Here is a 14,182-nt window from a genome sequence, read left to right on the forward strand (position 1 = left end):
ATAGGGAGCCACTTGTTAATTACAAATTACATTTTAACAATTCTAACGATATATTTATTTCATTTTTGTTTTAATTCCTAGTTATTTTTTGGTTTGTGTGCGTCTAAGTATCTGATGCAGTCATTACAAAGGATACGACCTCTAGTAGTAAATTCATCAAAATGTTACTCTCATGCAGTTAAACAGGTAGGCACTATTCAACTGGGCTAGCTGAACATGTTAATTGTGGGTTTTGAAAGATGCATGTTTGCATGAGTTTTGTTCTATCACCATTTTTTTTTTTATTCTTAATATTATTAATTTCTCTTTTTACAAGAATTATAGTGGAAAACTCAACTATAATTTATACTGTCATAACATCTATTTTGCTGTATGTTAGAGTTACTATAGATGTGTGATGGTCATAACATGTATGTATGTATGTATGTATGTTAGAGTTAGTATACACATGCAATCGTCTGATGGTTAAGTAGCACATCAGGTGGTACTCACAAGAGTGAGTGATTGTATCAACATTGTTGGACCAACACGTTAACATTGATTTATAGGATAATCATATGAGCTGCAATTTGTTTCTACTTTTTCTATCTGATACAAGTGACTTTCTTCTTTAACTGCAATTTTAGATTAATACAAGAATGTTTTTCAGCTGGAAAGTATTGGTAGTTAGTGATGGATTTATCATTTTAGCTCTTTGCATGAGAATTTTTCTCTTTAGCAGTATGTAATTGATATTTCTATTGTCCTCAGTAATTTTAGAGCTCATCATATCCATCTGTTCCCAATATAATGACATAAATAATTGTTCTATTCTCTAGACATTAACTACCAACATGTGCTTTTCTTTTTCATTGTCTCAGTTACTAAATTTTTTAAAATAAATTTTTGCAGATGACAGTGCAAGAAGCCCTTAATTCTGCACTCCATGAAGAAATGTCAGCAGATCCTAATGTTTTTCTGATGGGCGAAGAGGTATTGATGGAAAGACAGACATATTTTTCTATGCTTGTTGATTTGTTATTTATTTAGTTTTCTTAATCACTTTTGATTTTTTGCCATATTTGTTTGGTTTCTCGTTTGTATTGCAGGTTGGGCAAAATCAAGGTTTATACAAGGTTAGAGACGCGTAGTAAAATGAAAAGAATATATAACATCTTCCATCTTGAAAGAGTACTTATGTTCCAACCTCCATTTTTTATATCAGATTTCAATAGGGCTTTTGAAGAAGTATGGTCCTGGGAGAGTTCTTGATACTCCAATTACAGAGGTTGTTCCTTACACTTGAAAATTTTTTAGGATATATCTTTTTCCAGTACTAGTTTAATTTTCCATCTTCTCTGGACTTTGTTCATTTATGTGCTTGAAGGTATTTCTCATTCCATGCTGTATTCTTTTTTCACGCACGACTTTTTGCATAATTTGTAGGCTGGCTTCACTGGAATTGGAGTTGGTGCAGCTTACCATGGTCTTAAACCTATTGTAGAGTTTATGACATTTAACTTCTCCATGCAGGTAGAAGCTGCTTTCCTTAGAAAATCTTTTATTATTTCATTATGTTAAAGATATTTAGGTGATGCAGGATTCGAATTGTGTGCATGCTCAATGTTGATATAATTCTTCAGGATTCTGTTGGATTTGAACATGTTCGTTTTCATTTTATTGTTAATTAGAGTTCAAAATGTTCATTGTCATTTTACTGTTAGATAATTCTGTTACCATTCTATGTTATATTTGAAGACAACATCTGCAATATCTAAAATGACCAATGCATATGTCATTGAATATCTAACAGTGTTGCCCTTGTTCTAATTTTGCATATGTTATTGGGCTAACGCAAAGGTCATAATCAATGTTGCAATGCAATTATATGAGTTTTAAAACATACCCCTCCAAGAATATACATGAAGCATAGCTAGAAGTGTGGTTAAAGATTTTAGTATTGCACTAGTTCAAATATTTCTATTTTAATTCAATTTTCTTACTTCTGCAGGCAATTGACCATATTATTAATTCTGCTGCCAAAATGAATTATATGTCTGCCGGTCAAATATCAGTACCTATTGTTTTCCGAGGACCAAATGGTGCTGCTGCTGGAGGTGGTGCGCAGCATTCTCATGTAATGCCCATATTCTCTAATTTTGATGTTTATCTTCCTGTAGTTTTGCTGTCAATCCATGATTAGTTCCTTTGAAGCCTTTATCTGAAGGCTATTAAAATTGCTCTTCATTGAATCCTAAAAGACATGGTCAGTTCTTGTGTCTACAAGTGTATTTTGTTGTAAAAAAGGTGAAGTTCAAATTACCAAGATTGATTGTGGAAATATTTTAGGAATGAGAAAGATTTCCAAAAAAATTTAGGAATGAATAAAACAAACTCAAGCAAAAGGAGTTTGCTATACACACAACTTCCTTGGGAAGCAAGTCACCATGCACACTACTCCAAGCAAAGACAAATTTTATTCCTAAAGTGCCATCCATGGAACCAAAGGCAAAGCATGACTTGAATAAATACAAGCCATATGTCAACATATTCATTACCCTAATCCAAGGTAGCCTGATTCAGTATGTGGAGCAAGATCAATGTAAAACATTGAAAGTGATACAATTGAAGTATTGTCTTCTTGTCTATATGGTCATAAAGGAAAAAACATTTATTTCTTGAAGGGAAAATAATTTATGTTATCAACACGTTTCTACACCTCTAACAACTTGTTTATCTTAACCTAAGCTTTTAAAGAACTGTCATTCCTACGGGACACTATTAAGTGCCCGTTTGTTTCGGCTTTTTGAGCCCAAAAAGCGCGTTTTGAAAAACGCTTAACCAATTTTTGCGTTTGGTAAACTCAAAACGCAACTTTTTTATAAAAGCTGCGTTTTGAGCATTGAGAAAAAACTGAGGAGAAACGCGGAAGGATTATGGACCCTCAGGGGTCCATAAATGAAAACGCGCTGTGCGCGTTTTGTATATTACCGTTGCAAATCCGAAAATTACCGAAATACCCATCAGTCTCTCACGCCCTCATCTCTCATCTGTGTCTTTTTTCTTCGTCTTCTTCCTCTGCTTCTTCACCGGTCTACCCCCACAATCAACAAAACCCATTTCAACCTTTGATATTCCGAACACAGAATCAACAAAACCAAACCAAAAATAACTCAAAATCAACACAAAAACAACTTAAAATCAACTCAAATCCGGAAAACCCATCCCAAACCCAACTCAAAATCAACCCAAAATCCATAGAAAAAAAAAACCCAAAATCCCAAAATCCTTATCTTCAGCTTCAATCATCTTCATCTTCATCTTCATCATCATCATCATCATCATCTTCATCATCATCATCATCATCATCATCATCTTCTTCTCTGGAGTGTGAAAAAAAAAGAATAAAGGATGAGTTCTGGCGTTGGTGACGATGGTTCCGATGTGTTCCGATTTGAAGTGCTAAGAGGAAAAAAAAAAAAAAAGAAGAAGAAGAAGCAGAGCTGTGTTCTGGACCGAAGTGCTAAGAGGGAAAAAAAAAAAAAAAAAAAAAAGAAGAAGAAGAAGAAGCAGATGGTGTTCTGGACTGAAGTGCTAAGAGGCAAAAAAAAAAAAAAAGAAAAAAAAAAAAAGAAGAAGAAGCAGATGGTGTTCTGGACCGAAGTGCTAAGGGGCAAAAAAAAAAAAAAAAAGAAAAGAAAGAGAGCTGGGAATGTTCTGGAGTCTGGACTGAGAAGATGGTAGAGGAAAGAAGGAAAAAGTAAAAGAAAAGAGAGTGTGGTTGGTTACGTGGGTGGATGAGAAAAAAAGAGGAGAAAAAAAAAAGAAAAAAAAAGGAAGTACAGCCACGTGTGTGGAGAGAAAAAAAAGGGAGAAAAAAGAAATTATATCATAATATTTTCACAATATTTTTACAATAAATTTTAAGGTAGACTATTATTAGCTAATATTGGTGAGAAAAAAATAATTTTTTTAAAAAGAGAAAAAAATAATTTTAATAGTATGTTAAAATTAAAATTACTATCAATTTTTATCACAATATTTTTACAATACTTTCACAATAAATCTTAAGTGGTAGATTATTATTAGCTAATATTGGTAAGAAAAAAAATAATTTTTTTAGAAAAAGAAAAATTGATTTAAGTATGATGAAGTAATTGATTTAAGTATGAAACAAACTCACATAAAAAAAAAAATTGAAATAAATTCCCTTATATATACATTGTCCTTTTTGGTCATTTAGCCCTCAAAAAGCCACTTTTATCAGCTTTTACCAAACACTCAGCTTTTTCATTATGCACTTTTTAACAGCTTTTACCAAACACTCAGCTTTTTGAAACTCTACTTTTTATATTATGCACTTTTACAAAACTCTACTTTTTCATTATGCACTTTTTCTAAAAGCTGAACCAAACTCACCCTAATTAAAGTTTAAGTCAGTTTCATTACAAGGCCGGCTCAATAGGAGATGCAATTGATGCAATCGCCTAAGGCCTCCAAATAAAGGAAGGCCCCAACTTGTAAAAAAGAAATTATATATATATATATATATATATAATATACTTATCTATATATTTTAATTAAAAAAAATTTAAGTACTTTTATTAATCAATAAAATGCATTAAAAAGACTCCATTGTATCCTAAAATGCAGAAGATTAAAAAGGGAAAAAACAAAAATAGTCAAACTTCAGCTAACAAAATTAAATTTTAGTAGACAAATTTATTAACTCATTCTTGAAATATGCTAAAATCAAAATTAATAACAAAAAAATTCATTAATAATACAATGTAATTGTCTTGAAATATGCTAAAATAGAGATTATAAATTTCAAAAACAAAAGAAAAATCTCCCATCTCTCTATCTCTCTGCCTCTCCATCTATATTCTTACCTTTCTTTTCTTCATCTTGATTCTTGATCTTTTTCTATAAACTCAGTCTAACTTGAAATCTTTCTTTGTTGATTCCTTTCAATACACAGTAAATTCAAAATTGAAAAGGGGAAGCGTACTAGAGGTAATCTTCTCCTCCTCTATATCTTTCCGAAAATGAAGATGAAGAGTCTGCTATTTATTTAACTTAAATTATATATATTTTTAGTCTATTTTACTGCATGATTGATTGATAGGAGTCATAGGACACGTTTTTTGCACATAGCCATAGGACAGGTTGGACATCTGCACTGTACAACAGCATAGGCTGCATTGCATAGCAGCACAGGCTGCACAATTGCGCACTGCATAGCAGCACACTGCACTTTGCACACGTTTTCTTACTTTATCAAAATTAAAATTAATAAAATCTTATTTAAGGTCTACTATGTCACAAGAAAGATTAAATGAATTAGCTATATTATCAATTGAAAAAGAAATGTTAGAGGAACTTAAATACAAAAACTTAATTAGTAATTTTGCATCTCAAAAATCAAGAAAAATATATATTAAATAAAAAAAATTCAATATATATTATTTGATTAATATTTAAATATAACAATGTCTTACTTAAAATTTTCGCTTAAGGCCCCAAATTTCTGGAAATGGCCTTTTTCATTATAAAATTTCAGGAACTATACTGGATTTTTTTTCTTTTATACTTTAATGTACTAGGATTGTGCTCCTTTTGGGTTGGTCAACAAAGTTGAACCAGAAAAGAAAAAAAGAGTAGACGTTCAGGGTTTGATTGACCAAGTCCTACCCATCCTCTTTATGAGGGGGCATCCAGTGGAAGGATAGGGGAGTCAGAGCCACCACCTTTCTATATTGCCATTTCATATCCGTTATTGTTTGAAATTATATGTTGTACAACCACCATAGCAATATAGCACTAATGTGATAGAAGACTAATGTGCTCACCTTCATAGTATTGCTTTAAGTAGAAGGCTCAGTTTGTGATTTTGTGCAGTGCTTTGCTGCATGGTATGCTTCATGTCCTGGTTTGAAGGTGTTGGCACCATACTCATCAGAAGATGCTCGGGGTCTGCTAAAAGCTGCCATTAGGGATCCTGATCCTGTTGTTTTCCTTGAAAATGGGTTGCTGTGAGTAGTTCACTAAAGAACTATAATTTTGTGAGTTGGGTTTTGTCAGTGACTCAAATGTTTTAGTCTTTGTTCTCAATTTTGAGTTGCAGTTACGAGGAGTCTTTTCCTGTTTCAGAAGAAGTTCTTGATTCCAATTTTTTCCTGCCAATAGGAAAAGCTAAGGTTATTTTTTCCTTAATCTGTTGATTGATATTCATTTTCATTATAAGTAATAACTGATTTTCTAATTTTTTTTTTTTGGGCTTAAAAGATGCTTTTTTTTTTTTTTTTTTTTTCATTATTAGTAAAATTGATTGTCCTCTCTTTTGTTTCTGTTGACAGATAGAGAGAGAAGGAAAGGATGTAACCATTACTGCTTTCTCAAGGATGGTTGGTTATGTTCTCAAGGTTTGTCATCATTCTAGAAGCTTTGGTAGATTAATTGTACTAGATGACTGGAATATGCACTTTATAGAATTTTTACATTCATGGATGAAATTTATCTTTGGATATTTAAAAATAAAATGCATCCAATTTTTTTTTTGGCACTGAATAATAGGATTTGGCTTGTCAATGTAATATTGTGTGAGAGTGTCTTTTTCGGGATATTCAGGCCCAAGGATCCCGAGCCTGAATGGAAAAGAAAAGATTGGTGGACTGGGCCTTGACTCACCGCAGCTAAATGGCTGTTTAAGAATCAAGTGAATGCAGAGAATACTCCTGACAACATACAGAAAAAATGACAAACAAGGATATCGAGGGGTGCCAAAAATTAACAACGTAAGTTCAGAAAGAAAGAAAAGCAGGATTAGCAAGACAAAAAAAAAGTACTGTGGGGATCCCGGGAATTATGAAACAGTATTTCATTAAGGCATTATCTGTTTGATTACAGAAAGCTCACTAGGACGTGATACAAGGTCCAATCAAGCTCAAAAATTGCAGCCTTGAATGGCTATTTCAGCCTTCAAAACTTGCGAAGTTTGATTCTCGTTGGATCCGAGTATGTGCCATAGTTGCTTTTACAGGATATCGGGAAGCAGTATTTGTTTTCCCTTAGTATTTTCTTTCTGCACAGATTTTCTGATTGTTTTTCCTAGAGAATCTCTTCTTTCTTGTGTTTCTTTCTTTTTTTCTCCCTGCCTTCTTCACAACCCATCCCCTCCTTTTATAATGGAGTTTTCTGGGCGTCCCGGGGAACCATTGGTTCCCCTGTTTTGCTTTCCTGCGAACAGAGCACGTCTTGTCCCTGTTGTCTTGGTAAGTCCTTTTTCCGTTTCTTCTCATTCTTTCCTTCTCTCAGTTCTGATCCTTTTGAAAGCTTCTGGTTGGCTATCTTCTTTGGGAGTGCTGAGGTATGCCCTTCTCGGCATCCCCACTTCTGGCGTCTTCTGCTTTTCCTTTTCTTTCCTATTTGGGCGGAATCCCGTCCTGCTTTTTTAAAGATCGTTTGTTGTCATCCTTCTTCCCTGTCTTGGTTCCCCGAGGATTCTTCTGTCTGTGCCGTGAGAAGTCGCTCGCGCTTTTTGTTTTTCTTGTTTTCTTCTTTTCTTTTTTCTGTCTTCTTTCTATCGAGCTGTCCCGATCTTCCTTCTTCTTTATGCCTGAAAGGATCCTTGCCTATTGATGGTGCCTGAGGATCCTTGCTTCTTATATTTTGCCGTGATCTTTTTTTGGATGCTTTTCTTTTCTGGGCTTCGGGATCCTCTGGGCCTTTCGTATAATCCCTTTGGACTTGGCTTGGTTTTTCCTTCTGGGCTTAACTCATTCTTTTTGGGCTTAGCTTATTCTTTCTTGGGCTTATTTTACTATGATCTCTTTTTTTAGACCTCAACATATTGTAATTGTGGGATACATAAATTTAATAAAGTAATAATGCCACGTGTCATATCCAAGGCCAAGGAGGCCAATATAGTTCCGAGGAGTCTATACACTCGGATGGTAAAGTCGGAGAGGTGAGCCATGGCCACGTCAATGGCACATTACTAGAGGGGGCTACACTATAGAGGAAGAGCTTTAGAGAGGAGGCTAGCCCTGACGTGATTGGAGGAATGGTAGCTGCCACCACATTTAATGCACCCCACCAAATCCCCTGACCGTATTTATGTGGAAAAGATCCCTGAACAGTGCTGTCTTGGTTGCCGCAACTCACAGAAGACTTGGGAGGGCGTCTGATGGGACAAGCACTTGAGTAGTGGCCTGCATAATCAACAAATAGAAGGCCAAAATCATCAAAAATGGGCTATATAATGTGAGGGATCCTCTAGGGAGGAGAGGGGAGGTTCATTTGAGAATCTCAAAAACATTGTAACACAAAGAACTGAAATTGTAATCAAGTCTAAGAAGAATATACTCAAGAACTACTCTCCTCGGACTTTGCCGAGGAAGGATTTCTTCACATAAAACCTGTTTTTCTGTGTTTTATTTCAATCTTTAATCCATTATAGATGTTGTCCAACTCATTGAAACCTAGTTTTCAGCCTACTCTCTAAAAATTTTTTGTATTGGGCTCTTTAGGCCTTAATCCTGTTACCTTGTGGGCTTAGGATCCAAAACCTGCCCTTACAGTAATTATAAAAATTATTTTGTGTGCAAAAATTGGAATGGGTTTTTGCAATATAGCCAAGGTTTTTCCTAATTTTTGTTAATTAATTTACAAGAAAATCTAAATTTTTTTGTCAATACATTATGTTAGGCTGTGGTTATGACAGTAGTTAGAAGTAGTCACTTGACATGAATACCTAAGATTGGTAGGCACAACTCAAAAGCCTTAACTTGTATTTGGAACAGTAGGTCATATAATTGATTAGGTCATTTTTCTTCTTCTTATTTGCCTTCTCCTTGAAAATTCCTTATTATTAGATTTCCTTCCTTAAGATATTATATTTTGACCTGGAACTAACTCTGGTGGATAGGCAGCTGAGATTCTTGAAAAGGAAGGAATCAGTGCTGAGGTAACTCAAAAGCCCTTAATGTTCAGTAATGGAATTGCACTACGGCCAATTGTTGTTTGAGATTTAATTTATGCAAATGTAATACAGGTCATAAATCTGCGCTCTATACGTCCCCTTGACAGAGCCACAATCAATGCTTCTGTCAGGAAAACTAGGAGACTGGTAACTGTTGAAGACGGGTTTCCTCAACATGGTGTTGGTTCTGAGATCTGGTTACCTCCTCATCATAAAATATTTGCCCTTTTTTTTTAAGATTTCTCTCCCCTTCCCGAAGTATTTACCCATATTTACGTCTCTTTATTTCTGCAGTACATCTGTGATTGAGGAGAGCTTTCATTATCTGGATGCACCAGTTGGGAGGATTACGGGAGCTGATGTTCCAGTGCCTTATAATGCAGGTCTTGAGAGGATGTCTTTTCCACAGGTTTGTGTTACTGGATTCTCATTGTTTTGCATGATGATTTTCATCTATACTTGCAATATAGGAATTTATGTCTTGAGTCCTATGAATTTGAATTTGATGTCATCTTTACATGCATGTGGAGCTTTTTCGAGGATTTAGAACCACTTCTTTGGTTGTCAAATTATTTGAAATGTCTTATTTAGACTACAATCATTTATGCAACAGATTATTTTGATTAATTAAAAAAGTTACGTGTATTTCGATCAGAATCCAAAAAATAATTCTAGCACAACAACAATCACCAAATCAAAAATAATAATAGTGAAAAGGTAGAAGAAACACAGATTTTGGAAACGAATTGGAAAACAAATACACTTTATTGGAAAAACCACTCTGAGGATCCAATCCTGTTAGAAAATCCACTTTTAAAATAACTGTTACAAATCTTTGAGGAATTCCTTGAAGTGCCAGAGTTCTGGATGGTCTGGACTTAGCAGCAACAGCCTTAGCCATCTCATCAATCTCACGATCCAGGCCCTCATCAGAATTAGGATCTTCGTGCCATGCATGTTTCACCTGTGAAGAGCTAACCTGTAGTGTCCTCCATCCAATGGCAAAGGTAGTCTTGGCCCTAGCATCGGTAGCATACAAATGGAAACCTATTGGACCTAAAGGATCCCAGTGATGACAGATGGGGATGAGAGGACATGATGAGATGAGGTGGACTCAAAAATATCTAGAGGGTATTCACACGTATTTCCAAAAAATACAAACAACAGAACAACATTACCAAACGACCCCTATTATTATCACCTAATAATTATGGGTACATCGGTTTAAAGGGCATAAAGCATCTGAGTCCTAGCTACCTTAAGTGTTGACACGAGTAAGATAGGAAACAAGTTCAAGCAAATGATACTGTTGAGGCACCTAAACTTAGAAGTAAACAGGTCAGAGTTGACTTTGGAGACACCATGATGAGTGGCAGGTTCTCCACAGAATAAAGTCAGTATGGCAAGCTGGGACAGTCCAATTTGAGATGTGTATGGCTAGGGAGACTCTAATTAACGAGGGAGTTGTAACACATTAGAGACCAAGTCATGTTTGACCACAAAACAGACATTTACCATGACTGAGAAAGAACTATGCTCTTGGATTGAGTGTATGTTCGATCATGACTCATGGATAAGGTTAGCGAAGGTGCAGGAAAACCAATGGTCAAGTGTAAACACTCAATGACTCAAAGACACGGGGTATGCAGGTATGCCTGAGCTCTAATAGGGTACATTCCAAAATTAGGGAATGTTTGGAAAAGACTCTTTAACATGCAAATTGGATGCATCAAGATCATTAAATCAAGTCTCATCATACTTAGGTGTTGCACTGCTTGTGCGTAGGTGTCTTGGAGCCATAATGCACTTGAGACAAGTCAATATGGAAATCACAATGCATCAATCCTGTGTGTGATAGTCAAGATATCTAGGCCACTAATCCACCAACCATTCCTAAACTTAGCGTGCCTATATGGAAACATGATAAATGAAGGCTAGGCCCTAAGCCTGCCTATATGCACAGGATGAATTGATGCGGGATGCAGAGAAAATGTTTGTCAACAGGCTTCAAAGTTGTTTTTGATACAAGGTACATTCCTAAATCAACTAGAAATATAAGAAAGGACCATGAAAAATGCACATTCCTAAATCAACTAGAAATATAAGAAAGGACCATGAAAAATGCACGTAAAAACTTTTGACATCATCATTTTGGCATTTTAGCAAACGCTTGGTGTGCTTAAACAAAAAAAGGTATGAGTAAGTGTTAATGTGCATGAATTTCAGTCCACATACAACCCCTAAAACCTACTTATGCACAAATAGGGACAAAATATATGATTTAAAAATGAAAAACTAAGCCTAATCATGAAGGATTGAAGCAACTCCTCAATTTTTAAACCTTACCCTAGTAAAACTGAAAGAAAATTGAACAAGGATTAAGGGAATTGAGAGATTACCAATTGAAAATTTTATTTAGATCCCACTTATGCAGTTGATTATTTTTATTAATTCAACAAGTTATGTGTATTCCAAAATAAATAATGCAACAAGTAATTCAGCCACAAAATAGTGGCTGAGATAAGATTTAAGTTCAAGGGGGACAATATTGATAATTGACATATATGCATTCCCGCAAGATGAAGCAAGAAATCTATTGTGTAAGAAAATAGTGTACATATATATAATACCTAAGATCCATCTAGGCAATAAAATTAAACTAAGATTAATATTTTTTATTTCTAAATGACCCATAGAAAGATAGTTTATCCATTTATTGAGTTTATTTGTTGAGATTTTTATACATATGAATAAGATGTGTTATATATTTTTTTTCATAATTAAAATCCCACTTATAATTCTCTTGTAATGATTTTTACTAATTAGATAAATGTTAATTACAACTTGTGTTAGCTTTTGTTAAATTCATAAAATGATTAAATTAAATCAAGTTATTACCATATAGTAACCATTTTGGCATCTAAGAATCAATAGTTTAATTCTACAAAAATAATACCAAGTTATGGATACTCAATTGTTTCCAAATTTTATTACAATACACCTTTTTTTGTGAAAAATAATAAATTATTATGTAAAGAATTTGACCTCTTAACACTTTTGATAGGTAATAATAATAATAATATATATATATATATATATATATACACATTTGTATTTGGTTAATAATTTTTTTATCCTTATTTTTCTTTTATAACTTTTGAATCTTAAGAAACATGAAAAAAATACAAAATTTTTTCTTTTGATTTTTTTTTTTTTAAAATTCAATAAGGTTTGACACATACAAGAGATTTAATAAAGAAAAAAAAAGCATAAAAATGCACCAAAAGAACAAAAACATATATTTTGTATACATAAGGGGAGGGGCAGAGGGTGTTATGGGTTGGGTCAGGGGGGCAATTGCCCCCCTCGACCCCCCTGGCTCCACCTAACAATAATAATCACCCAATCAAAAGCAATAATAATGAAAATTGACAAAGACAGATTTTAGTGACAAGGTGAAAAATCAATGAAAAACCTCATCAATGGAAAAACCACTCTTGGGATCCAATTCTGTTAGAAAATATACTATGAAATAAATATTTACAAGTAGTCTACTTACAAAACCTTGTGAAAACGCTTTGTTTGCCATCCTACCGCAGTAATGCCGAAACCTCTTGTTTGTATCAACTGGGGCTCCAACGAAACCACACATCAAGGTACTCCTCGAAGACTTGCAGCAGTGAAGTCATGAGAGTCTACTTGTCACCAATTAGGACTTAGAGCTTGGAAATAAGATAGATTGATTTGACAATAGTAGGGTCAGAGCCTCAGAGGTACACAACACTTCTGCTCAGCCGTAGTAGGCCTTAATGTCTCTTCTCAGCTCAACACCCTTTCTAGGCCTCAATGACTTCTTATGTGGGTAAGGTAATAGAGAACCAAGTCGTAACTGAGCCTCACATCACCAAGCTAGAGAGAGTTACTACGCTTTATTTGTGGGCTTTGGACCTTAATTATTGGTATGACATATTTGAAAACCAAGAGGTTGGTGTAATCAAAGTGGACAATATTATACCAATAATGAGTTGGGGCATTTGTCTTCCCCTTACTAGATTAGCTTCTTAATCAAAACCATTTAACTCTTCCCAAGTAATAACTTCAGAACTGGAATATGAATGTGATATATAAATAATAAACACAAGCCTTCAATGCCATGCTTTGATGGTTTTCGTCATCCTCCTAGGTAATACTGGTGATTCCTTGAAAATGCTTTAATGGCTTTCATCCTAGAAGTTAAGACAGTTCAATATTTTTGTTGTCTTGTTTTACAGGTTGAGGATATAGTTCGTGCTGCAAAGAGGACATGCAATGGATCAGTTCAAATGGCTTCGACTGCTTAGCTTAAAGAAGCACACCAGCCTGGTCCACTGATGCTGTCACAAATTTGAAGTTGGGTTAGGATAATAAATTGTGGCTGCTGTATTTAATAAATATAACCGTGCATGAAGCTCATGCCAATTTTCTTTATTGTACTCTGGTCTAAGGTTTCTTTTCTTTGTTGTGCATGTGTGGATAGATTCGTTACCAACAAACACCACATTTTAGGATCCTGATTGACCAACACTTAAACAGAATCTTCAAGCATATGAATAAAAAAAAAAAAAAAAAAGTCCACACAACTCACAAATAGAGATAAGTAATAGACTACCAAGAATAGAAATAAAGCAACTAATCCATTCTAAAAATATAAATGCCAATAAGACACAGTATCATTCAGTTCAAAATTAAGAGTATAAAAAGAAAAGAGTAGCAGTGCAGAAACTGATTTATTTTTCATATTTACACCAGAAACAAATTCAGAATTACACAGGAAATCAATGAAAAAAGAAATAAAATACACTTCCAAACATTGACATTCTGGCATATAATTAGTCTGAAGGGAAGGCAGAAGAGAGGAACTCCTTGTCCTGATTGATAATTGTGAATTCTTGGACTTCATTAAAAACATTACCACTTCCTCATTAAATTTTAGTATAAAGGCCAACTTGATCAGCTCAGAGAGTGCACCAATATGATTGCTGTTCTCCCAACACACACCCCTGGATATTGCGTCAGAAAAACATGTAGCATATTCATTGAAATTCTTATATCCACTAGACCAGTCCAATTTCTGTGAAAAAAACTTTGAAGCCTTTCTATCCCAGCGAATAATTTGGCTTGATCTTGCATTCACGATCTCCTCTGAAGAAACTAATAAACTGTAGTTTACTGTGATTGGTT

General features: G+C 34.4%; 1 protein-coding gene across 1 annotated transcript; it reads left to right on the forward strand.

The window, feature by feature from the left end:
* The first annotated feature begins 114 nt into the window (after nt 1-114).
* Nucleotides 115-13,434, forward strand: LOC126704362 (pyruvate dehydrogenase E1 component subunit beta-1, mitochondrial-like). Its single transcript, XM_050403346.1, has 13 exons — nt 115-186; nt 892-972; nt 1,089-1,115; nt 1,205-1,267; nt 1,426-1,512; nt 1,991-2,116; nt 5,881-6,014; nt 6,107-6,179; nt 6,339-6,404; nt 8,909-8,947; nt 9,035-9,159; nt 9,257-9,371; nt 13,234-13,434. The coding sequence occupies exons 1-13, from the start codon at nt 115-117 to the stop codon at nt 13,300-13,302; spliced, it is 1,077 nt and encodes a 358-aa protein (XP_050259303.1). The 3' UTR covers nt 13,303-13,434.
* Nucleotides 13,435-14,182: the final 748 nt, after the last annotated feature.

This window comes from Quercus robur, chromosome 10 (assembly GCF_932294415.1).
Source record: "Quercus robur chromosome 10, dhQueRobu3.1, whole genome shotgun sequence".
Classification (NCBI taxonomy): domain Eukaryota; kingdom Viridiplantae; phylum Streptophyta; class Magnoliopsida; order Fagales; family Fagaceae; genus Quercus; species Quercus robur.